Source organism: Dendrobates tinctorius, unplaced genomic scaffold, assembly GCF_039654945.1.
Source record: "Dendrobates tinctorius isolate UK_male_01 unplaced genomic scaffold, ASM3965494v1 ptg000039l, whole genome shotgun sequence".
In the NCBI taxonomy this organism is placed as follows: Eukaryota; Metazoa; Chordata; class Amphibia; order Anura; family Dendrobatidae; genus Dendrobates; species Dendrobates tinctorius.
The window spans coordinates 35,033,987-35,060,141 of NW_027361707.1; the positions used below are offsets into that span (position 1 = coordinate 35,033,987).

The 26,155-nt window shown below is 41.8% G+C and overlaps 1 protein-coding gene across 3 annotated transcripts in view; it reads right to left on the reverse strand.

Moving 5' to 3' along the window:
* Positions 1–4,951: 4,951 nt before the first annotated feature.
* The window catches only part of LDB2 (LIM domain binding 2), a 511,700-nt gene continuing 490,496 nt past the window's right edge, over positions 4,952–26,155 (reverse strand). For 2 of the 3 annotated variants that reach the window (XM_073574628.1, XM_073574627.1), the window contains exons 6-9: positions 22,275–22,398; positions 20,579–20,715; positions 15,748–15,822; positions 4,952–5,351 (exon numbers count right to left, since the gene is read on the reverse strand). In XM_073574628.1, the coding sequence (XP_073430729.1) occupies positions 5,121–5,351; positions 15,748–15,822; positions 20,579–20,715; positions 22,275–22,398 (567 nt within the window). In that variant the 3' untranslated portion in view covers positions 4,952–5,120. The remainder of the gene's footprint in view (positions 5,352–15,747; positions 15,823–20,578; positions 20,716–22,274; positions 22,399–26,155) is intronic. The other variant, XM_073574629.1, reaches the window with a different exon arrangement.

Genomic DNA, 26,155 nt, shown 5'->3' on the forward strand with positions numbered 1-26,155 from the left:
ATCTGCACAGCTTTTTTTTTTTCCATTGATTTACATTGTACTGTAAATCACAGTGTGGATCTGCAGCGTTTCTGCCTGGAAAAATCCGCTGCGGATCTGCAGCAAATCTGCATCTTGTGCACATAGCCTAAAGGGAATCTGTCACCTACTTTTGGCGGGCTATTTAAATGAGGTCTGTCCGGTCCGATGCGCAGTGTTTCGGATCTTTGCCGCCTCCCCGTCCTTGGCCGCTGTCTGCAGTTTTTTCATGAATAGGAGTAGGTGTCTGCCATCTTTCGTGCGTGAGCTAAGTATTCTTGGCTCCCGCGCGCGCAGTATGCTTTGCTCAACTGCGGGCAAAGCCGAAAAGCCATACTGCGCATGCGCCGGTTAACTAGGCCCCAGAACACAGCAAAATACTTCCGGGGCTTAATTAACTGGCGCATGCGCAGTCAGGCTTTTCGGCTTTGCCCGCAGTTTGGCAAAGCATACTGGAGTGCTTGAGCCAAGAATGCCAATGAAAGATGGCGGTCACCTACTCCTATTCATGAAAAAACTGCGGATGGCGGCCAAGGATGGGGAGGCGGCAAAGATCCAAAACACCGCTCATCGGACCGGACAGACCTCATTTATCTAGCCCGCCAAAAGTAGGTGACAGATTCCCTTTAATATGTCTGTTTTAATAAACACTTGTATTCTCCAAGTTATAACAATTCTAGATGATATTTTCTTAGGGTTCTACATTGCTCCCTATCTGCTATCCCTTCTGGAAACGTATGATTAAATTGGTTGTTTGCCCCTACTGGATCTAAAAATGTCCATTTACTGTCAAATATCCGGTAGTAACACAATCTTTTGATCAGAGAAATGATAACACTCGGTTGTGAATTAGCGCCATCTCAGCAGCGACCATACGTAGCGCTATTGCCACCACCATTCTCCTGGAAACACAGCCGGCAATCAATTCTGATGAAGGTCCAATGTAGGATCGAAATGTTAATTTAATGCAAATTGCTTATTAAAGAAACTGTCTATTTTTCACCGCAATCTCCTGGGTGCCAAGTTTTCTCTATTACTCATTTGTCAGTTAGTTATTACATTTTCAAGAGGATTAATAATTAAGATTTTTATTTCAAATACTAAAACAGGCATGTCAGAAGTGATGACCAGTCCTCCTTAAAGGGAACCTGACAGAAACATGGTACCCAAACCACAGATGGCGTGAGTCAAAGACATTCTGCAGCTGCGTATATATTATTCTAAAAAATTGCCATATGTCAGAGAAAAAAAAACTTTGTAAATTCAACCAGGGACTGTGTATCTTAGATGGTTAGTCCATGTGACTTGTCCTCAGCAGCTGTCAGTTATGGGGATCTGATAGACATGGGTTGTGGGGCAGAGCAGTGTCCTGGGTAGTGACCGAGATAACTAAGGTCTCAGTATGATCAAATAAACTTTGTCATCTCAGTTGCTGTCTATGCAGAGTGCGGCAACTAGTGACAAACTCATCTGTCCTGTGCACTGTGCTCTTCTTCGGCTCTTTGCCTTTACTCTCAATTTTGTGAGAGAAGAGGCAGAGTCCTCCTGGTACAGCTGTTCCAAAATGTAAGCCCTTCATGACATATGATGTACATATATGTCATATGTAGTCTCCCTGCTTTTGATGCGGGCTCACATGCCGAGCCCGCATCCTTTCCAGCAGATGATGTCTGAATTAATCAGCCATCATATACCTTTAACAGCCTCTGGTGGAACATGTTTGGTATCTGCCTAATTGTACTGACCTAGAGAATCATATTGCCAGGTCATTTTTATCGTATAGTGAACACGGTAAATTTTTTTTCCAGTGCATCATATAATAAAATGAGTGATGTCATTCAAAGGTACTACTTGTCCCACAACAAGCCCTCATATAGCTATGTGGACAGAAATGTAAAATATGTATGGCTCTTAGAAGAAAAAGAGTCAAAAATGAAGACAGAAAATTGCCTGGGGGTGAAGGAATTAAAAAAAGTGTCCCCTGTAGGAAAAAACAAAAAAAAACAAAAATTGAGTTAAGACTAGGTTTATGGTTAGGACTAGGAGTAGGGCTAAGACAAGGCATAGGGTTAGAGCTAGGGTTATAGTTGAGGATAAGACTAGGGTTAGGGTTAGAGCTAGGGTCCTAGTTAAGGATAGGACTAGAGTTAGGGTTAGAACTCGGTTTAGGGACAGTGTTAAGGTTCAGTTAACACTTACAGTGATTAGTTACATAAAAAAAATAAAATAAAAAATGTAAGTGTTTTTATTGTTAATATTTTATGCTGGATTTCAGGAAAATGCAGAAAATAACTACAGAGTCATGGGGCAAATTACAATTAAACTGGTATTTTCTTTAAATAAAATAAATGGTCTTGAGGGTAAGAGGTTCAATGCTGGACTAGACGAAGGATTAAGAGGCACAAAATATTTGCTTTGCCCATGTGCTGGCAAACACCATTACTCCACAGGGTCAGGAAGAAGTACGTTTTCTCTGAACTTACATTGTGTTTCAGGGTAAAAAAGTACACGGCTGCAGTAGTAAAGGCAGTCTCTAATTGTTGCCGCCAATGGTTCAGGGAGCACGAGACTCCTGTCAAGTTACCTTTAAATAGTAATAAGTATTAACAATCTATGTGAACTTTATATGACCAATAAACAGCGAAAAATAATAAAAAAAATTCTGCATTAATTTTGTAACTAAGGAAACAAATGAAATATATAAAAAAGTCTTAAGAGCAGGATCATACAAAGTTATAAATGAAGTTGATGTTCCATTTGTTAAAAGCACAAATGACTCCTCAGTATTACAAAAAGTTTCACACTTACAAACTATTGTAAGTTAATACTGTCATAATCACGGTTCAAAACCAAATGAATCAAATAAAACTGTTTAGAAATTTCTCCATAAGTAGAGATGAGTGACACAAATACCATCCGAGATGTGAAGGATTTTAACCAGTTAGGAGTGTTTTAAGTAAATCTTGGAAGTCACAGAAAAAGAAAAAAAAAAAGGTTGTCCATCAAGAATAATTCAATATTTTGATTTGTTTTATATCTTCCTTATTATTTAAAATGATTTGGATGATGAATTACGTTTTAGGAAAAGTAAAACAAATCATCAATAGGAAAACATTTAGCTTCTAAATAAGCTTATTTATGAAATGCCTGAAAAAGGAAAAAAAGAAAAAAAGGAAAAAACATATGGCCCAAAGTGACAAATTATGTGAACCACATCCCAATTGACACTCAGAATTACTTTTTAAATACTTTACAGACTGATATTCTGTATGCATGGAAAGGAAAATTTACAATTTTAAAAAGTGATCCATCCCTTTTTATTTTTAGATGTTGATAGATTCCCTTTAAATTGAATCTGTCATCAGGTTTTTCCCACCTAATCTGAAAGCAGCGTTTACATGTGGTGGCAAATCCGGTGTCTGCATGCCGGGCATTCTCACAACATGCTCTCCTGCGAGTTTGTTTCTGCTGATCTGAGCTGACAACACAGCTGCGCCCTGTCATTGTGCACATCACTCAGGGACTAGCCCAGCTCACACAGGGACTAGCCCAGTAACAAGAATTACTGATGATGCTTCATTTCAGGGAGGAGTGACCGCAGCCTCTGCCCCTTGATGACACTTCATTTCAGTATCCCCAGCATGCACTGAGTTTCTCAAGAGAAGTGTCATCAAGAAGGAAGAAGAAAAAAAAGAGCGAAAAGTTTAGTGCAGTTGGGGAAGAATAGGGTTTTTTTAATTCATGTATATTAAAAAATAGTTTATATTATGACATGATATAGATATGGATTTAGGAAGAAAATTCATGTGGATTTCGGGCTACCCCTTTTAAGGTTGGTTTGCACTGGCTGATATCTGTCACATTCTAGTGGCAATGATCTATCGTTCACGATAATTATGTAATGTGAATAAGTTGAGTGAGTAAACAATGTGTCCAAAAATGCTCATTCATCAGGCTTGAAATCGTTTAGGTGACCGACAAAAAGTCACGTTCAGTTTTCGAAAGTTGTGTAACATAATTGGAGACTGTTCACTCGTTCAACAACTCGACCATCAAAAAAGAGGAGTGGAAATTCAAGTCCTAATAGGGTTGACGAGTTGCAGTATTGGGAAGAGTACATATTCGTAATTATCCCCCCCAAATTTTGCGTTATTAATTTCATTACATTTTCTTCATACAGTATTAACAGAAATATTTGTATGATACTGTATAAATCTGTGTATCCGAAATAAATACTATCAATTAAGGGATGTGGATGTTGAACACATAACTTCACGTCAGATTATCTGTCTGTGATCACAGTGGACAATGTTCGATGTTATACTGATATTCAACCATTTCATTCACGATTCTCATTCTGTGGAAACATTTGTCTGACATCGTATTCCGGTCGTGAGTAATTATTGCATTGCTCATTGTTCAAACGAATATCTGCTCGTGTAAATGATCCCTTAGGGCCCCCATACACATTACTTAAAAATGTGACCAAACTCTCTGATTTCTTTGGGACCGGCTGATCATCAAGAGACAGAAGGATTGGGCACTTGTAAGCTTCAACATCAGACTCTTTTGGTTCTAGGGGGGATAAGCCACTGCCAGAAAAGCCTGGTAGCTGCTTTCTCCTCTTTCACTATGGAAAATACATTAATAGTGAACCAAATATATTTGAGACTGTCAGGAGTGATATGATCCATCTCATGGGAATAGACCGTTTTAGGAGCCAGGGTGCATGCTTGACCTCCGTTCTATTCAAACTCCTTTAATGAGTGGGGTTTCCAGCAGTTGGTCCCTCATCAATACTATTTTTCATGTAACCAGTGTGCCAGTGTTATATTACATTTTTTTAATACACCTTTTGGCAATTTTTGGGAATGTATGGTAATCTTTCATCAAAAATTATACTCCAATTCATAAAATATCACAAGCTGCAGAGTATTAGAAAACTCTATTTTAACTAAATGACATGAAAAAATTGGTATTTGCGGAATTTTTTGTTTGGTATAATGACAATTTTTGTATAATTGTACGGCCACAAAGTAAACAATGTAATAATCTGTAACTCAACATCTTAAGCATTATCAAGTTCTCTGGTCAGTCTTGATCTATTGGGAAGCTTGTTGCGTTGGATTCTCTGGTTTGGTGTCCTGGGTACTGGGCGGTTTGCTGTTCCATGGACTATTGTTTCCCAGTGCAGGGGAATTGTTGAAATCTTCTTCATCATCCATTCCATTAGCTGCATCATATTGAGTGTTTTCTAGTCTAGTGATAAGCCTTTCATCTTCATCTCCAAATTCGCCTCCCATCAAAGTTGGTTCTCCTACCACCATCACATCCTGTGAACAGCACAGACCATTATTATGTGGGCACCTTGAGGAAAGACAAAAAAACTATCGATGACTGAATGTGGGACTGGTATTGTGCTCTTTTACACAAGGTTTGTCACAAGCATTACTGGAGACTAGATAAAGATTAGGGAATAATTATGAGAAGTTTTGAATGTTAGTTTTCAAGACATTAACCCCCAATGCAGAAGAATTGTGAGGTTGGTAACCAGGTAAATTCCAGGACAAGCCTTTTTACATTTCTAAGGCTAGATTCACACCAGCGTTTTGGGCCACAGCGCACGGCCGCCGCTAAGCCCCGCCCCCTGTCCGCCCCCTCCGGTCATCTCCGCCTAGTATCACACACAGCTGCATGCGATCTGCACACCCTGTCTTTAGCATAGGGTGCGCAGACCGTGTGCTGACCGTGCGCTAGTAGAATTTTGCGTGCTCTGCGCCCTTTTGACGGTGCTCCGAGCACACCAAAATGCAACATGGTGCGTTCGGCGCACACCGGCGCACCATCAAAAGGGTGCAGCGCACGTAAAATTCTACTAGCGCACGGTCAGCGCATGGTCTGTGCACCCTATGCTAAAGATAGGGTGTGCAGATCGCATGCAGCCATGTGTGATAGTAGGCGGAGATGACCGGAGGGGGTGGGCAGGGGGCGGGGCTTAGCGGCGGCTGTGCGCTGTGGCCCAAAATGCTAGTGTGAAGCTAGCCTTAGGTTATGTGCACATAGTGTTTTTTGAGGAGTTTTTTTTGGAGCAGGTTTGCTTTAAAACAAGGCTTCAAAATACATCTTAAAAAATGCTTGAAAGACTCTTCCTATTCAGTTCTAATACAAAACACTTTGCGGTTCTAAGGATTAAGCAGTTTATGAAAAACTGGTGGGAAAAGAAAAAAGTGTTTGTGATGTAATCCACTCCAGACTAGGTACTGTCCAATCAAAAGGCTGAGAAAAACACTTCAAGAGAAAGCTCTTCTAAAAGGCTTTAAAAACTCAAAACAGCTTCAGCCAACAGTTCGGAAAACAAAAAAAGCTCCAAAATCTCTTTAAAGAGGGAGCATTTCCTAAAAAAATTGTTATTTTTAAAGTATTTATTCAGAAATATAAATATGTATATATATATATATTTTTTAACTATGGGTCTAAAAGCTAACAGGCTTGCAGTTCTGATCTACCTGCCTTTTGTACCCGGTGCTAATCTCTGCCAGCTCAGAATGGTCACAGACTGCTCCTGCCAGCAATTCAGCGGTTTCTGCTGATGTCGGCTTCTCTTCCGCTCTGCTCTGTTGATGGGGCGTAACTGCTGATGTCATGCGGATTGACAGCCGGCTCCCTGTTGTCAAACTGTGGGAAGCCAGCTGTCAATCAGCATGATGTTGACAGTCACACTCTGTCAACAGAGCAGCCAGGAAGAGGAAGAGCTGCTCTGTTGATGCTGAGCAGCTGAATCGCCGGACGGAGTGGTTACTGACCACTTTAAACTGTTGTTGGGTAGAGTAGGCAGGTAGTTACACTATGATCTGATCAGAGATCATCTGAGGAAAATGCTTACACATTTCTAAAACTGGTATACACAGGCTCATGAAATCATCTAAACTATCTAGCAATCCCATGTGTCTAATAGATCTATATACTGTTGGTATCATACTAGTTAAATAACATTATGAGAGAGAAAAACATCATCATAAAAGAGGATCCAGTACGTTTCAGTGTAATGTACCCACAGAATATGTGGTACCGCATTCCATTACAGATAACAACATACAGTATGTCTGTATATGCTTTCTTTCTTATGATCTGTATATGTTTGTCCTGCTGGGTCCTCTTATGTGATGTTTTTTTCTTTTATAGTGTTATTTAACTAGTATAATACCAGAAGGCTATAGATCTTTTAGACACGTGGGATTACTAGATATTTTAGATCATTTCATGCATCTGTCGCCTGTATATACCAGTTTTGGGAATGTGGCGCCATCTTCTGGTTTCCCACTTCTTACATATTTTTAACAAAACTGCATTTTTTGCATTGTAATAAAATTTAATATTTGTTTTATAAACATGGTTCTGGTGTACTTTTTTCTCATATGATTTATGCTCTTCAATGTACTGAACATATTACTCTGTCCATGCAAAAAAATTAGTTTGGCACATCAATATTATTGTATGCATTTGTGCCATGACTGTGGACACGTTTGCTAACTACCTTATCAGGTAGAAGGCAGGAAGACATCCAGCAACCACAATGGAAAGGACTAGAAAAACATTATTTATTAGTAACTAATAAAATACAAAAATGGAAAATTAAAAAATAAACACATTAGCCCTAAGCCTTAGTGCTCAAAATGTGCCCAGAAGAGGAAGAGCTTCCCTGTTGACTGTCGCGGGGTTACCGCAACAGTGTGGAGCCAGAAGACCCCAGCGTCTGATGGCTCCTACTCTATCACTGAGAAGAAGCCTTCTCCATATTAATGGTGTTTAGTCCTTTTGGCAAAACAGGGGTTAATCGGCCATGTTGTAAATCTCTGTGCTCACAGCTGAGCCCAGTTAGACACTATTTCCCCTTTATAATCTGGGCTCTGATGCAAATCAATGTCAAAGCTAGTATTTGCAGCATGGCTTCAGAAGGAAGAGGTATTCATATGAGAAGGAGTGTTGGAGGAGTTATCTTTGACTATTGCGTGGTTTGTAAGTGTGGTAATTCCCTTCCCTTCTCTACTTTTATTTATTCCACATCCTCCACTCCCTGGTGCATTCCTCGTTTATAGGTGAGTGAATATTTTGTATGCCTGGAGTTTTCTGTTAACCCTTGTTTGTGTAGCCTTGTTTGTCGGGTTGGTGTACTATGGTAAACAGTAGCATCACTCTTCCTTGGGTGGGGGGAAGAGAACAGATGGGGGGCATCTTCACCTTCAGAAATATCCCGGGAAATAAGGGCGAGCTAGAGTGCCCCCAAGTGGTAGTGTCATGGAAGAAACCCCTGGTCCGGGTCACCTGATAGCTGTGTCATGACATTGACGTTGAGCAACGGAATTGCCAGCAGCATTGGACACGCTCTGTGCCGACGCCGGGTAGAACAGACAAGTAGTTAGCAATCAGTGTGTTAGTTTTTAGGCCCATAGTGAAAAAAAAAATCCTGGATAAACCCTTTACCTGCCTAAAGACAAACTGTGTGCACATAATCTATGATGCCCTACTGCACCGATCAAAGAACTCCAATATAGCTTAATACATACTTGCTGTCTCTAAGCCATAAGAAAAAGCCAAGAAAGGTCATAATACACTTTTCTTTAACTCAATGTCAAGTAGGAGGAGGCAAAGCTCACACTGTCTGACCTCTTGATTGGCACTGAAAATAACCTTCAGGTTCAGCTTTGATTGCATATTGCACACATTCCATAATATAAATGGAACCTAAACTAGTGACATACTATTTATACATTAGGCACAACAGGCCCATGACAATGCACTGCAATTCTACTTATTGAGAATGTGTCAGTAAAAAATTACATACTAGTTAAATTAGGTTTTTTTGTTATTTTTTATGTTTTGGCAGTTTTTTCTTTTCAAATCACAATCTGTACAAAATCAAGTAATTAATAAAAATCTTGTAATTCTCACACTGGCCACTGGGGCTATTCTAACCTGACACTTTCAGGAAATCCTCTTGTATATTAGCTGTAGTAGATTGCCTCAGATCCTGAGCTGAAGCAGGTAATGAGTTTGTGGAAAGGTTATTATGAAGTTGGGGATGTGGTGAACTGTGACATCATCTATGGTGAATTATGTGTGATTTACTGTATATAGGGGCATTACATACCATTGTATGCCCTGTGATGATAATGAGACATCTGAAAAGTTTTCTGTAAAAAAAAAAAAAAAAAAACCTGGAAGTGTAAATCTAAAATATCCTCAGTTGCTGGTGTGAAAATTGCAAGATTACTCATTTTATTTTTTAATAAAAATTAGCAATTTTTTAGAAATCTGTTAAACAATTAAACCTGGCTTAAATAAGCAGCGGTCACTCACACGTTCTGTAGTTGTGGGGTCACCGCCTATAAACTCTCACTGGGAGCAGCAGAGAATAGCTGGAACAGGAAACGGGGTGGGCAGGTGATTTTATTATTTTTACATAGGGTAAGCCAATGGCGCTAAAAGAATTTGAACAAGGAAAATCCCATTAGGACCCGTGGTCCTGTGCTATTTCTAGTCTTGTGTTAGGATCTCAGACACAGCATATATATAGCCATGGCCAAAAGTGTTAGCACCCTTGAAATTGTTCCAGAAAATTATTGCAATTACACATTTTGTTATACACATGTTTATTTTCTTTGTGTGTATTGGAAGAACACAAAATAACTGAGAAAGAAGGCAAATTGGACATAATTTCACACACAACCCCAAAAACAATCTGGACAAACTTGTTGGCACCTTTAACTTTGGATGCATACCCTTTGAATAAATAGCTGCACTCTTCTTTTGAAAACTGCTCCAGGTCTCTCATATTTGAAGTCCCCTTCTCCAAACTGCAATTTTAAGATCTCTCCAAAGGTGTTCAATGGGATTTAGATCTGGACTCATTGTTGACCACTCCAGAACTCTCTAGCGCTTTCTTTCCATCCATTTCTGGGTGCTTTTTGAAGTATGTTTGGGGTTGCTGTTTTCCTGCTGGAAAGCCCATGACCTAGGCTGCAAACCCAGATTTCTGACACTGGGCACTACATTGTGACCCAGTGCTAGAGGTAGCAAAACAACCCCAAAAACTTGACGAAGCTCCACCATATTTGACTGTAGGTTCTGTTATTTTCTTTGTAGGCCTCGTTTAGTTTTCAGCAAACCGTAGAATGATGTGCTTTACCACAAAGCCTTATCTTGGTCTCATCTGTCCAAAAACGCTTTCCAATAAGGATTTTGGCTTACTCACGTACATTTTGGCAAACTGCAGTCTAGCTTTTTTATGCCTCTGTGTCAGCAGCTTGGTCCTCCTGGGTCTCTTGAAATAGCGTTAAATGGTGACGGATAGTTCGCTCTGACACTGATGGGCCCTGAGCCTGCAGGACAGTTTAAATTTCTGTGTAACTTGATTGGGGCTGCTTATTCACCATCCTGACTATTCTGCGTTGCAACCTTTGAAAAATTTTTCTCTGCCGTCTACGTCCAGAAAGAAGAGCTACAGTGCCATGGGTTGTAAACTTCTTGATTATATTGCTCACCATGGACAAAAGAACATAAGGTCTCTGTAGCTGGACTTGTTACCTTGAGATTGTTGAGATTTTTCAACAATTTTAGTTTTCAAGTCCTCAGACAGTTCTTTTCTCTTCCTTCTGTTCTTCATGCTTAGTGTGGCACACACAGATACACAATGCAACAATTGATTCAACTTCTTCCCTTTTAATCTGGTTTTAGGTGTGATTTTCATATTGCCCACACCTGTCACTTGCCACCAGTGAGTTAGAACAAGCATCACATGTTTGAAACAAAGTTGTTTATGCACAATTTTGGGAAGGTGCCAACAATTTTATCCGGACCTTTTTTGGGGGTTTTGTGTGAAATTATTTCCAATTTGGCTTTTTTCTCTGTTTTCTTTTTCTGTGTTGTTCCAATACAAAATCCAACATATAATCATAATAAGCAAATACCCTGCAGTAAAAAAGGCAAAAGCCACCCCACCACGTCATTTTAACCCTAATCGGGACAGTCCTAGCCTTAATATTATTACCATTTGTCAAGTGACAAATGTATGTGGATAAGGACTGAGGGGGGACTTTAGCTGGCTAGTAGACATACAGACATGGGGAATCACATGAAAATAATGTCAAGCTCAAAGAAATGGCAGGCCCCACCTTTATATGCACAGGGTGTAAACAAGGTATTTGCTTATTATGTTTCTTTCTTGGGTTTTGTCTGTCTAGTGGCCAGTGTGAACATGCAACTACATGCTGCATGCACACCAACTTATATCCCACTTCATTTCTCTAGGTTGTTTTTATTTCAGTCTGTTTGCACCATATGTTTATAAAGATGTGGCCTGCCTTTTCCTTGAGCTGATCATGATAATCATGAGGCTCCCCATGGCTGTGTATCTACTAGCCATGTTTAGTCCTTCTCAGCCCTTATCCACATGACTGTCACTGTACAAATGGTAAGGTTTTAATATTGAAGTTAGGACTGTTCGTATTATGGTCACCGTGAAGTGGTGGGATGTGTTTTGAATTTTATTTTTTGATAAAAATTATGTTAACTAAGTACTCTATATCATTTTCAAGCACTACTGCTATTTAATTACTGTAGAGTATTTGCTTATCATGTTTCTACCTTGGGTTTTGTCTCTTTAGTGGCCAGTGTGAACATGCACTTACATGTTGCATGCACACCAAATTATAACCCATTTTATTTCTTTTTGTTCCAATGCACACAAGTGAAATAAACATATAACGATAACAAAATATGTGTAGGTGCAGTAATTTTGTGGAATAATTTCAATGGTACCAACACTTTCGGCCATGACTGTGTGTGTGTGTGTGTGTGTGTGTGTGTGTGTGTGTGTGTATATATATATATATATATATATATATATATATATATACACAGTATATTGTTGGGATTTCACTCGCTTAGGTGCAACGGGTGGCAATCAGAAGGCACGTTCCATGTAAAGTTCATAGGGTTTATGGCTTCATAAACCAAAACAGCAGATCACCAAAAGAAACAGCCTTCAGCTCAAGAGGGAAAAAAACAAAAATGTCCATTCCTTCAGGCTCAGTCTTTGAGCCTAAGCACACACAGGAGGCTTGTCCCTCCTCACATACAGCCCTGTGTTTCAGGAGCAGTCTACGTTATAAGGGTGTAGCCACACCGACGAACCCAGCAGCTGACTAGTCACGTCATTGTGACCTCACAACAGGTCCTTACAGAACATTAGAGGTATAGTAATATCCATTATGCCTTACATTACGGAGACAAGCCATCTCTGGGACACATATCTCCCATCGACTATACAACCCTTAGCCACACCACAATATATATATATATATATATATATATCCATCCATGTAGCAATGACCTTGTGCCTGATATGTCTATATGATATCAAAAGGTAGTTTAACCCCTTACCTACAAATGACGTAATATTCCGTCCATGTGATCATGGACCTAATTACCATGGCCGGAATATTATGTCATCGCGATCAGCGGCGCCCACATGGTGAGCGCCGCTGATCGCGGCCGAGTGTCAGCTAATTATCACGGACCGCCCCTGACACGTTAACCCCTTGCACACCGCGATCAAACACGATCGCGGTGTACCAGGGGTTAAAGGGAAGCATCGGCAGGGAGGGGGCTCCCTCCGTGCTTCCCTGAGCCCCCCACGGCAGCGCAATGTGCAGCGCTGCTGCGGGGGACTCCTTTCCTGCAGGTCCCCGGATCCAATATGGCGACGGGGACCGCCGGGGGCCTGCAGGAAGCTGGCTTCCTCAGTGCCTGCAAAGCGCAGGCATGAGGAAGCCTGTGCAGTGCCTGTGACAGATCGCTGATCTGTCACAGTGATCTGTGATGTGACAGATCAGCGATCTGTGATGTGACAGATCAGCGATCTGTCACAGGACAGTGATGTCCCCCCTGGGACATTGTAATAAAGTTAAAAAAAAAATTAAAAAAAGTGTAAAAATAATTTTAAAAAAAATCGCCAAATAAATTAAAAAAAAAAAAAAATATTCCCCAATAAATTCATTTTTTGGAAATAAAAAAAAACAAAACAATAAAAGTACACATATTTGGTATCGCCGCGTCCGTAACGACCTGCCCTATAAAACTGTCCCAATAGTTAACCCCTTAAGTGAACCCCTTAAAAAATAAAAATAAAAAACGAAGCAAAAAATAATGATTTATTATCATACCGCCGAACAAAAAGTGCAATAACGCGCGATCAAAAAGACGCATATAAATATCCATGGTACCGCTGAAAACGTCATCTTGTCCCGCAAAAAACGAGCCACCATACAGCATCATCAGCGAAAAAATAAAAAAGTTATAGCTCGCAGAATAAAGTGATGCAAAAATAATTATTTTTTATATAAAATTGTTTTCATTGCATAAAAGCGCCAAAACATAAAAAAACGACCTAAATGAGGTATCACTGTAACCGTACTGACCCGAAGAATAAAAACCCCTTATAAATTTTACCGCACCCGGAACGGCGTAAACGCACCACCCAAAAGAAATTCATGAAACGCTGGTTTTTGTAAATTCTGCGTCCCAAAAAACGAAATAAAAAGCGATCAAAAAATGTCACATGCCCGAACATGATACCAATAAAAGCGTCAACTCGTCCCGCAAAAAATAAGACCTCACATGACTCGGTGGGTCAAAATATGGAAAAATTATAGCTCTCAATATGTGGTGATGCAAAAACTATTTTTACAATTTCCATTTTCCCATTAGGGTTAGGGCTAGGGTTAGGGCTAGGGTTAGGGTTAGGGCTAGGGTTAGGGTTAGAATTGGGGGTTTCCACTATTTGCGCACATCAGGTGCTCTCCAAACGCAACATGGCATCTGATCTCAATTCCAGCCAATTCTGCGTTGAAAAAGTCAAATGGTGCTCCTTCCCTTCCAAGCTCTGCCATGCACCCAAACAGTGTTTTACCCCCTCATATGGGGTATCAGCCTACTCAGGACAATTTGCAAAACAACTTTTGGGGTCCTATTTCTCCTGTTGCCCTTAGGAAAATAAAAATTTGGGGGCAAAAATATCATTTTTGTGGAAAAAATTTTTTTTGTTATTTTCACGCCTGGGCGTTATAAACTTCTGTGAAGCACTTGGGGGTTCAAAGTTCTCACCACACATCTAGATAAGTTCCTTGGGGGGTCTAGTTTCCAAAATGGGGTCATTTGTGGGGGGTTTCCACTGTTTTGGTACATTAGGGGCTTTCCAAACGCGACATGGTGTCTGATCTCAATTCCAGCCAAAAAAGTCAAATGGCGCTGCTTGCCTTCCGAGCTCTGCCATGTGCCCAAATAGTCATTTACACCCACATATGGGGTATCAGCGTACTCAGGACAAATTGCACAATAACTTTTAGGGTCTTGTTACCCTTGGGAAAATAAAAATTGGGGGTGAAAAGATCATTTTGTGGAAAAAATATGATTTTTTAATTGTACCGCTGTACATTACAAACTTCTGTGAAGCCCTTGTGGGTTCAAAGTTCTCACCACATATCTAGATAAGTTCCTTAGGGGGTCTAGTTTCAAAAATGGGGTCACTTGTGGGGGGTTTCCACTGTTTAGGTACATCAGGGGCTCTCCAAACGCGACATGGCGTCCGATCAGAATTCCAGCCAATTTTGCATTGAAAAAGTCAAACGGCGCTCCTTCCCTTCTGAGCTCTGCCATGCGCAGAAACAGTGGTTCCCCCCCACATATCAGGTATCAGCGTGCTCAGGACAAATTGCACAATAATTTTTGCAGTCCAATTTCTCCTGTTACACTTGATAAAATAAAAAAATTGAACCTGAAGTAATTTTTTTTGTGAAAAAAAGTTAAATGTTAATTTTTTTTAAATATTCAAAAAATTCCTGTGACGCACCTGAAGGGTTAATAAACTCCTTGAATGTGGTTTTAAGCACCTTAAGGGGTGCAGTTTTTAGAATGGTGTCACTTTTGGGTATTTTCTATCATATAGACCCCGCAAAGTTGCTTCAAATGTGATGTGGTCCGTAAAAATAAAATGGTGTTGCAAAAATGAGAGATCGCTGGTCAACTTTTAACCCTTATATCTTACTAACAAATAAAAATTTTGGTTCCAAAATTGTGCTGATGTAAAGTAAACATGTGGCAAATGTTACTTATTAACTTTTTTGTGTGCCATATCTCTGTGATTTAAGGGCATAAAAATTCAAAGTTGGAAAATTGCGGAATTTTCAAAATTTTCGCCAAATTTCCTTTTTTCTCATAAATAAACGCAAGTTATATGAATTAAATTTTACCACTAACATGAAGTACAATATGTCACGAGAAAACATTGTCAGAATCACCGGGATCCACGGAAGCATTTCAGAGTTATGACCTCATAAAGGGACAGTGGTCAGAATTGTAAAAATTGGCCCGGTAGTTAACGTGCAAACCACCCTTGGTAGTGAAGGGGTTAATATATAATTCTCTGTGCAGGGACCAGAACCATGACCTACGTTCCAGCAAGCAACTGGGTATTTCACTCACACAACAAAACCAGTCCATATTCCATGATAATTGAGCCCATGCCTTCAATGTATGCAACCATGCAAGCATATCTTCAATAGGGATAGATATAGTAGCAGGGCAAGCCTGCTATAAGGAAATTATCATGGAATAGGCACTGGTTTGGCATAACAGGCCCAAAGTGTATTTTTGCCTGGGCCCATTACTTACCAAACCGTTCCGTATTCCACGATAATTCCTCCTGACTCTTGTCTTATCGCCTATGCATTTTTTTGTAGTGCTGAGCTGTAAATAAAGGGGAGGACTTGGTTAAAGAAGAGATTCAATAGAGACGTTACACATATAATACAGAGACATTTGTGCATTTCAAAAAAAATTATTTGCTTAATATTTCAATAAAATATTGACTTAACATAGTTGTGTAATAATTAATGTAAAATTTAGTGCATGTTTACTGTTTTTAAAATAAGATCAGGCAGGACTCATAAAATGTTCATGTTAATATCATGATTATATAGCTATTTTGCTGTGGATTTTCAAAGTAAGTACATCAGTCTCATTGAGTTTAATAGATCTATTAATCTATGCAGCTTGAATTGTGAAATATGGTGACAGATCCTTTTAAATTCTGTCTTTCACAAAGGTGTTGTCCAAAGCCTAACTGAATTTAATATGATTCTCTTATTAATGTAAGAAAAAAACAAGCACCGTTCTGATATATTTAAAAAATTCCTACTGCTCCCTCTCTACTCTAACTCACTATTTTTTTTTTTTTTTACATCTGATAACGTTTCATTTGAGTCTCCCAGTATGCACTGGGATTATTAAATGAAATGTCATTTTTGGGAACAGGTCAGGGGTCACTGCTGCAACTGCTGTCCCTACCACAAAATTGATCATGAACCTTTCAGAGGCTTGGTTATTCTCCTCTATACTAAGTGTTTGCCATTTGCTTACTGCCTTTTTAAGATTATAACTTTTTGCCTCAGGAAATCACATTTACATTAGCAGCAATATATTAACTGAGACCCTATCTTTTGTAAAGAAGCATCTAATGACCAAGTGCAAATGTCATGATGAAGAGATAGGGAGCTGTGACATCACCTCTTGAGTTATCAGCTGTATACAGTAATGCAAGGGTGGGAAACTTCCAGCCTGGGGGTCAATTATGGCCTGCCATGTTCTACTCTCCTAACCCAGGCAGATTGCCAGGGATCACAGTGCTTGGGCTGGCATAACAAGGCCATTGCCAGCTTTAGGACATACTTTGTGGGTAGAGTCAGTGAGCTCTGCTCTCAAGTCCCACAGATGAAGAAAGGAGTGGCAGGCCCAGCATCTCCTGTGATGCATAAGCTCAAGCTCTAGCATCTCCTGTGATGTATATGCCCCAGTGTCTCCTCTGATGTGTATGCCCCCCAGTGTCTCCTGTGATGTATATTCCCCAGTGACTCCTGTGATGTATATTCCCCAGCATCTCCTGTGATGTGTATGCCCAAGTGTATCCTGTGATGTGTATGCCCCAGAATCTCCTGTGATGTGTATGTCCCAGCGTCTCCTGTGATGTGTATGTCCCAGCGTCTCCTGTGATGTGTATCACCCAGCATCTCCTGTGATGTACAGTATATGCCCCAGCATCTCCTGTGATGTGTATCGCCACAGTGTCTCCTGTGATGTATATGCTCCAGTGTCTCCAGTGATGTGTATGTCCCAGTGTCTCCTTTGATGTGTATGCCCCAGCATCTCCTGTGATGTGTATGCCCCAGTGTCTCCTGTGATGTATATGCCCACAGCATCTCCTGTGATGTGTATGCCCCAATGTCTCCTGTGATGTGTATGCCCCAGCGTCTCCTGTGATGTGCATCACCCAGCGTCTCCTATGATGTGTATGTGCAAGGATCTCCTGTGATATGTATGTCCCAGTGTCTCCTGTAATGTGTATCACGCAGCGTCTCCTGTGATGTGTATACCCCAGTGTGTCCTGTGATGTGTATGCCCCAGTGTCTCCTGTGATGTATGTGCCCCAGTGTCTCCTGTGATGTGTATGCCCAATCATCTCCTGTGATGTGTATGCCCCAGTGTCTCCTGTGATGTGTGTGCCCCAGCTTCTCCTATGATGTGTATGCCCCAGCGTCTTCTGGGATGTGTATGCCCCAGTGTCTCCTGCGATGTGTATGCCCCAGCGTCTCCTGTGATGTGTATGCCCCAGCGTCTCCTGTGATGTGTAGGCCCCAGCGTCTCCTGTGATGTGTATGTGCCAGGGTCTCCTGTGATATGTATGTCCCAGTGTCTCCTGTGATGTGTATCACGCAGCGTCTCCTGTGATGTGTATACCCCATTGTGTCCTGTGATGTGTATGCCCCAGTGTCTCCTGTGATGTATGTGCCCCAGTGTCTCCTGTGATGTGTATGCCCAATCATCTCCTGTGATGTGTATGCCCCAGTGTCTCCTGTGATGTGTATGCCCCAGCTTCTCCTATGATGTGTATGCCCCAGCGTCTTCTGTGATGTGTATGCCCCAGCGTCTCCTGCGATGTGTATGCCCCAGCGTCTCCTGCGATGTGTATGCCCCAGCGTCTCCTGTGATGTGTAGGCCCCAGCGTCTCCTGTGATGTGTATGTGCCAGGGTCTCCTGTGATATGTATGTCCCAGTGTCTCCTGTGATGTGTATCACGCAGCGTCTCCTGTGATGTGTATACCCCAGTGTGTCCTGTGATGTGTATGCCCCAGTGTCTCCTGTGATGTATGTGCCCCAGTGTCTCCTGTGATGTGTATGCCCAATCATCTCCTGTGATGTGTATGCCCCAGTGTCTCCTGTGATGTGTATGCCCCAGCTTCTCCTATGATGTGTATGCCCCAGCGTCTTCTGTGATGTGTATGCCCCAGCGTCTCCTGCGATGTGTATGCCCCAGCGTCTCCTGTGATGTGTGTGCCCCAGCGTCTCCTGTGATGTGTAGGCCCCAGCGTCTCCTGTGATGTGTAGGCCCCAGCGTCTCCTGTGATGTGTAGGCCCCAGCGTCTCCTGTGATGTGTATGCCCCAGCGTCTCCTGTGATGTGTATCACCCAGCGTCTCCTGTGATGTTTATGCCTCAGCGTCTCCTGTGATGTGTATGCCCCAGCGTCTCCTGTGATGTGTATCACCCAGCGTCTCCTGTGATGTGTATGCCCCAGCGTCTCCTGCGATGTGTATGCCCCAGCGTCTCCTGTGATGTGTATGCCCCAGCGTCTCCTGTGATGTGTAGGCCCCAGCGTCTCCTGTGATGTGTAGCCCCCAGCGTCTCCTGTGATGTGTAGCCCCCAGCGTCTCCTGTGATGTGTAGGCCCCAGCGTCTTCTGTGATGTGTATGCCCCAGCGTCTCCTGCGATGTGTATGCCCCAGCGTCTCCTGTGATGTGTATGCCCCAGCGTCTCCTGTGATGTGTAGGCCCCAGCGTCTCCTGTGATGTGTAGCCCCCAGCGTCTCCTGTGATGTGTAGGCCCCAGCGTCTCCTGTGATGTGTATGCCCCAGCGTCTCCTGTGATGTGTATCACCCAGCGTCTCCTGTGATGTTTATGCCTCAGCGTCTCCTGTGATGTGTATGCCCCAGCGTCTCCTGTGATGTGTATCACCCAGTGTCTCCTGTGATGTGTATTCCCCAGTGTCTCCTGTGATGTGTAGGCCCCAGCATGACCTGTGATGTGTATGCCCCAGTGTCTCCTGTGATGTGTATGTCCCAGCGTCTCCTGTGATGTGTATGCCCCAGCATGTCCTGTGATGTGTATGCCCCAGTGTCTCCTGTGATGTATGTGCCCCAGTGTCTCCTGTGATGTGTATGCCCCATCATCTCCTGTGATGTGTATGCCCCAGTGTCTCCTGTGATGTGTAGACCCAGCGTCTCCTGTGATGTGTAGGCCCCAGCGTCTCCTGTGATGTGTATGCCCCAGCGTCTCCTGTGATGTGTATGCCCCAGCGTCTCCTGTGATGTGTATGCCTCAGCATCTCCTGTGATGTGTATGCCCCAGCATTTCCTGTGATGTGTATCACCCAGAGTCTCCTGTGATGTGTATGCCCCAGTGTCTCCTGTGATGTGTATGCCCCAGCATGTCCTGTTATGTATATGCCCCAGTGTCTCCTGTGATGTGTATGCCCCAGTGTCTCCTGTGATGTGTATGCCCCAGCATGTCCTGTGATGTGTATGCCCCAGCGTCTCCTATGATGTGTATGCCCCAGTGTCTCCTGTGATGTGTATGCCCCAGCATCTCCTGTGATGTGTATGCCCCAGTGTCTCCTGTGATGTGTATGCCCCAGCATGTCCTGTGATGTATATGCCCCAGTGTCTCCTGTGATGTGTATGCCCCAGCATCTCCTGTGATGTGCATGCCCCAGCGTCTCCTGTGATGTGTATGCCCCAGTTTCTCCTGTGATGTGTATGCCCCAGCATGTCCTGTGATATATATTCCACCAGTGATGTATATGCCCCAGTGTCTCCTGTGATATTTATTCCACCAATGTCTCTTGATGTGATGTCCAGACTGAAGCAAATCTGGAAAAGCAGTTGAGAGTAGCCACTTCATCAATACCTCCTAACAACATATGTTGCACCAAAGAGAAGCAGCTCCAGCCATCACACAAGGGATGAGTTGAGAGAAATTTCAAGTTGATAATTTTATACTGCCCCCCGAATGGCCCTTGTTAGAAAAAAAGTTTTCCCAGCCCTGCAGTAATGTAATCCAGTAATGTAAAGTTATCAGCCTTGTCATTATAATTCTACCTCAGCTGATCACAATCCTGCTGAAAAGTCTTCCTGATAGGAAAGGGAGTACGAGTCCTAAATGGCCCCAATTTGTTGTGTTTTTCCTTTACTTCATGACCTTTAGGGTTGAATCCCAATTATCCTCCAGAATAGCTATCCAGTGTTCTATTTTGTGGACTTTACTAAATGATATTCATGATTATTTGCCATGTGTTTTATACTATCACCTTCTGAACTTCTGATTATTTTGGGATAATGCCTTTAGTCACAATCAAAATATACAAGACCTGCATTAATCAATGGATGCTTACAGGTACTTGACTGGATAAGTTGAGATTTACGGCTGGTGCTTTTTTCTTGGAGTATGTGCTGTTTGTGTTGTTTCCTGTACTGCTGTTAGAATTTTTCCTTTTCCGCCTCTTGGTGGTCGTCTGTCTTGTAGGTTCTGCTGCGAGACACAAATGATAGAGCTAAATGAGTTAAGTCACTTGGAGACATGTGTCTTTAAAGACCAGAGGGAAAAAAATATATAAAGCCCTATACCTCTGGAAACAATATGGCAGATTTTTTTTTTTAAAAAAGTAAAAACTACCATACTTAGCGAAGCATTGGGGATAAAATAGGAGCAAAAACTGGGCACTTCACATGGTAACAGATCCTGATTAATGACCCAGGAATTTTTCATTTTTGTGCTTCCTTTTTTTTTTTCCCCCTGCTTCCGAGAGCCATAACTTTTGTGTTTTTCCGTCGACATAGCCGTAGTAGGGCTTGTTTTTTACAAGACGAGTTGTAGATTGGAATGATACCATTCATTTTACCATAATTATTTACTGAAAAAAATTACAAGTGCCGCGAAATTGTGAAAAAAAAACAAAACTCCTCAACTGTTCTTGGGGCTTTTTTTTTAATGATATTCATTGTCCTATAAAAATGGATTAACAACACAAATTTCTAGGTGAGTACGATTACAGCAATACCAAACCTGTCCAGATTATCTATGATCTTGGTGAAAAAAAAATCCTGAAATATTCAAATATATACAGTATACTCTGTGTCCCGTCATTTTGTATTTTTCAGTCAGTAGAACTGTGTTAATGCTTGTTTTTTGCGTACTAAACCGATTTCTTTATTGACACTTCTTCAGGGTACACAATTTATTTTTTTTTTTTTTTAACTTTATTGCTGTTCAATGTCTGATTTCAATAATTTTATATTTTGCTAGATCATACTTTTTGGGACATGATGATACCAAATAGTTATTTTTTAAATTTCTTTATTTTTAAAGGGGGGGGGGAAAGGAAATGATGCAATTTTTAATATTTTTTTTACTTGTTTTATATATATATATTTTTTATTCACTTTATGTTTTAGCCCTGCAATAATTTGAAGGCTTATACGATATACTGCAATATCATAGTATTGCAGTATATAGAGAAAATGTGGCTCTCCTATGAAGCTCAGCCTGTGTCAGTTATGGGAGGCTTTCAGCCTCCATGATAATCCGATCAGGGGTCGGCACATAAACCACAGTGATTGGAGAATGATCCGACCGCTGTAGTTACAGGCCGATGCTGGCTGTGTGACACAGCAGGGTCTCGGCTCCTGGTGAGACTGCTTCATAGGCCGGGGTTACACTTGCGAGAAACTCACACGAGTCTCGCGTATCAATACCCGGCACTGCCTCCAGCCCTTGGGACCAGAGTGTTTGCGGCTGCATGTATTTCTATGCAGCTGAGCGCTCCGGTCCAAGTGCCGGGTATTGAGGTGAGTTTCTCGCAAGTGTAACCCCGGCCATACATGCCTTATCGACATGTGCCGAAAATCTATGGCGGCACTAGAGACCGTGTTCTCTTCCTGTGTGAAGAGGGCATTTGCATAACGAATTGCATATCCTCTTTGCAAAAAAAATAGTTGGTTAGCCTTTATGACCAAAAATGGTTCTCCCTGCCACTGCACAGTGTATATATATATATTGTATAGTAGATGGGTACAGAGTATAGTACTCACCTGGTGGTGCAACCATTCGCTGCCATTTTTGAAACAAACAGGTTTTCAGACAGTCCCGTGGACTTAGGTTATAGGTTTTATGTCTTGACATTAATTCTTGCATTGGCTCCAGTATTACACACAACTATAATGAAGCACAAATTCAAGATATTACAATCAGCAGCTCCTCGTAGATATCACCGGTTTACTAAAACTCCCTTAAATCTGACCTATTCTGCTCTCAGGAAATATCAGTTTTTAGTAAATGAAATAAGAATCTTGAATCATATTTTTATAGCTCGGTGTTGTTACATTCCTCTGTTATTCTTCTTGATTATTCATAAATAAATTGACAACTGGGTGGTACTATTCTACATATAAGGAGGTGTTTTCCTACATGTCAGCACTGATTGGACAGTATAAGATTGTGCAGGGACACACCCCCACAAATCATGACTAATTCTGCTGCGACACCTGAAACGCATTGATAACGCAACTTTCTGCTCTATACATGCTGATATTTTATCCTCTATTGGAATTTGAGTGAATGAAGAATTTTTGTTATTTCGCTATATCGTTGAGCTGGATCATCTTTTTTCTGAAATCTTCACGCCAAGACACGGCGGTTCCGCGCTCCGAGCCTCAGGATGTCTTAAAGCGGTGAGCTGGACTGTTTTTTCATTCATTAAAGGGAAGTTGTCCCACAGTTTGGGTAGTAGGAATCGTAGATCTGTCTGCACGACTGCAGCCAGGTATGATATTCACTAAAATGCTCCGGTGTTTCAAGGAAAATATACTTTGACGATCCATGGACGAGAGTAGCCCAGCTCTGCCCCCGACTGCCTTTTTTACAGGGCTGCTCATGTAGCTGACAGATCTATCCCTATGTAAATGCGAGGGAGAGACCTGTCTATCATCTGCTGTGATGCCGGGAGAAGCTAGCCGAGGGCGGCTCCAGACTAGTCTCGTCTCTGACTTTGGTCGAAGGCTCGATCCTCAATTACTTGCCTATTCTACCCGGCGCGGATGCTCCCGCCAGCGAATCAGTTGCTCCATGTCAATAGAGCAGCTCTACTTTTTCCGTCTGCTTTGTCGACAGGGCATTACTACTGGCATCCAGCTGATTGACAGCCAGCTCCCTGCAGTTAGGCAGCGAACAGTCGGCTTTCAATCAGCATGACATCAGCAGTCATGTCCCATCAGAGGAGAGCGGAAGAAGAACACCTGCTCTACTGATGTGCCATCAGCGGAAGACCACTTGGTGCCGGGCACGACAGGCAGGTAGTTAATGACTAAAAAGTCCTGTATAAATCCTTTATGCAGAAATCAGCCACATAGCACAAGGCAGGAGGGCAAGTGATTGTGGGGTTAGAGGAGACGATGAGCTGGGACTAACAACATCCTAGTGAAAGGGGCCTGTCAGGGTTGTAAGTGAGTATGGTGCCATGTCAGGGATTGCGTGGGCCACCTTCTCTCACTCCCCGTGCCTCCCTGGACCCATGTGGAGAACGGGCTTCTGTGTAAAACTGTACCAAGATGACCTTACGTGTCCCCAGGGGGTGAGGATCGCCATGTTGGTGCAAGTGGGGAGACCGTACCACATGATCCCTCGGACGTAGAAGAGACGTCAGGCGGGGTGGCGAGGTGCGAGCTCATCACAGTACCATTTTGGAATACACAGGATAAGTTGATCACTTTGTGGTGCGTCGACACAAAAATGGCAGTTTTTGCGCTTTTGATTTTTTTTTTTACGGGTTGAATATTATTACATTTTCATACATTGAACTTATATGAATTCGGTGATGACAAGTATGATTATTTTTCTATTTATCTTCAGAGGAATAAACAGGTGTGTATGGCACATATGTGAAGAAAGCATCATATGTGCAGGCGCCATGTAATAGAACAGGAGGAGGAACTCAGCAAAGTATTTTTTGTAGCTTTGTGAGGAAATAATTTAATTTATTTAAAACCCTTATCTCTTTGCTCCGGAGTTCAATTAGTCATCCCAGTCTGTGGTGAACGACTGTTTCTGCATGACTCTGCATAGAGCTAAAACTGTCAATCACAAAGTAGCACCGCCCACTGGACTCCTAAGGATGGGCCGAGCAGATAATTAATGAATAAAATTTGCTACACTCCATCTTTTTCCACAAAAACAAGATTTCAAGGATCAAATCTATGACATTTATGGCACCCCAACTGTCATGAAACTATAAAGCCCAACATGCCCTGTTTCTATGTTCAAGCTTCCTTTAAATGCTTCAAACTTTCAGAAATGGCCAGGGGGTAAAAGTGGTGACGTCCGTCCTTCAGATGTTTTCTAGAAAGACACTCCATACTTTACAATAGAAGTCAATGGAAAGCCTATAAAAAACCCACCTGTGTCTTATTGAATATTTTTTAAAGCACCACTCCAGCTTTTTTTTATATTGCACCTCTGGAGTGGCGCTGTTAATGTAATTCCCCTGCCCCCTGTCTGATAATCACCTGCCGCCACCTTCATCATTTTCCAGCATCGTTCCTGTCGGTCTCCGGGGAAAAATGTCCTGTCGGGAGCTGCAGTGTTTCATGGAGCGGCACAGAGGTCCCTTTTCAAAACAAGTCTATGGGATCATCGCTCTGGTTTGCATAGCCTTGTATTCAGAGCGCGTTACATAGCTTCTGACTTCAGAAGGTACTGTCACAAGATGGGGCCGCGGGAGCAGATCGGTTCCGAAAAACAGTGAAGACACTGGAGGATGAGTATATGACCAGGGGCATGAGGATTATGCTTAAAGCTCCACTCCAGCGGTGAAAACAAAACAAAACGCTGGAGTGGTGCTTTAAACGTTCAACAATTGCTAGAATTTTATTTATTGCTTAACAGATGTAAAAAAAAAAAGGTGAGAAAATCGTCCCCAAAAATGATAAAAAACTGCTATAAAAAAAGTTAACCGTAAACAACCCCCCTTAAAAATGTTAAAAAGTCGGGAAAAATTGTAAAAAGAAAAAAAAAGCCAATATTAAAAAGAAAAAAAAAGCCAATATTTACTGTAGTGGGTTCTGGGCTGGAGAAGGGAGGGTTTAAAATATATACTCTCCCTTATGAGATTGCCAGTAGCAGCTACCTACCTCCGTCACTATGGAGGCTGACGAAACAAAAATGCTTACAATATCCATTTTAGGAAAACACAACTGTGGTGTAATAATTAGCAGAAATGAACAGACACGTGTAAGCCCTAAAATTGAATGGTAGACAGTTATTAGCCTTAAAAATGGTGATGTGAAATTAATATACCAATAACTATCATGTAAGATAGTAATTTATCATTTAATTTCCTCCTCATTCTGTTTTTTTAGAGATCAGTGGGGGTTTCTCATCAGAGACCGCCCACTGGATGCCCAAGTCCAAAATGGACAGATTTGAAATAACAAGTTATACTGAATCTTTTCCCATAAAACTATGGAATCTGTTCATCTGTTTTTATTCTATTCCATGTTATCTGCCGCTCAGACACCATCTGTAGTGTGCAGCGGCATAAGTCCTCCATATAGTATAATGCACCTCTATAGTCCTCCATATAGTATAATGCACCCACCCCCATAGTCATCCATAAAGTATAATGCACCCCCATAGTCCTCCATATAGTATAATGCACCTCTATAGTCCTCCATATAGTATAATGCATCCCATAGTCCTCCATATAGTATAATGCACCCCCATAGTCCTCCATATAGTATAATGCACCTCTATAGTCCTCCATATAGTATAATGCACCCACCCCCATAGTCATCCATAAAGTATAATGCACCCCCATAGTCCTCCATATAGTATAATGCACCTCTATAGTCCTCCATATAGTATAATGCATCCCATAGTCCTCCATATAGTATAATGCACCCCTATAGTCCTCCATATA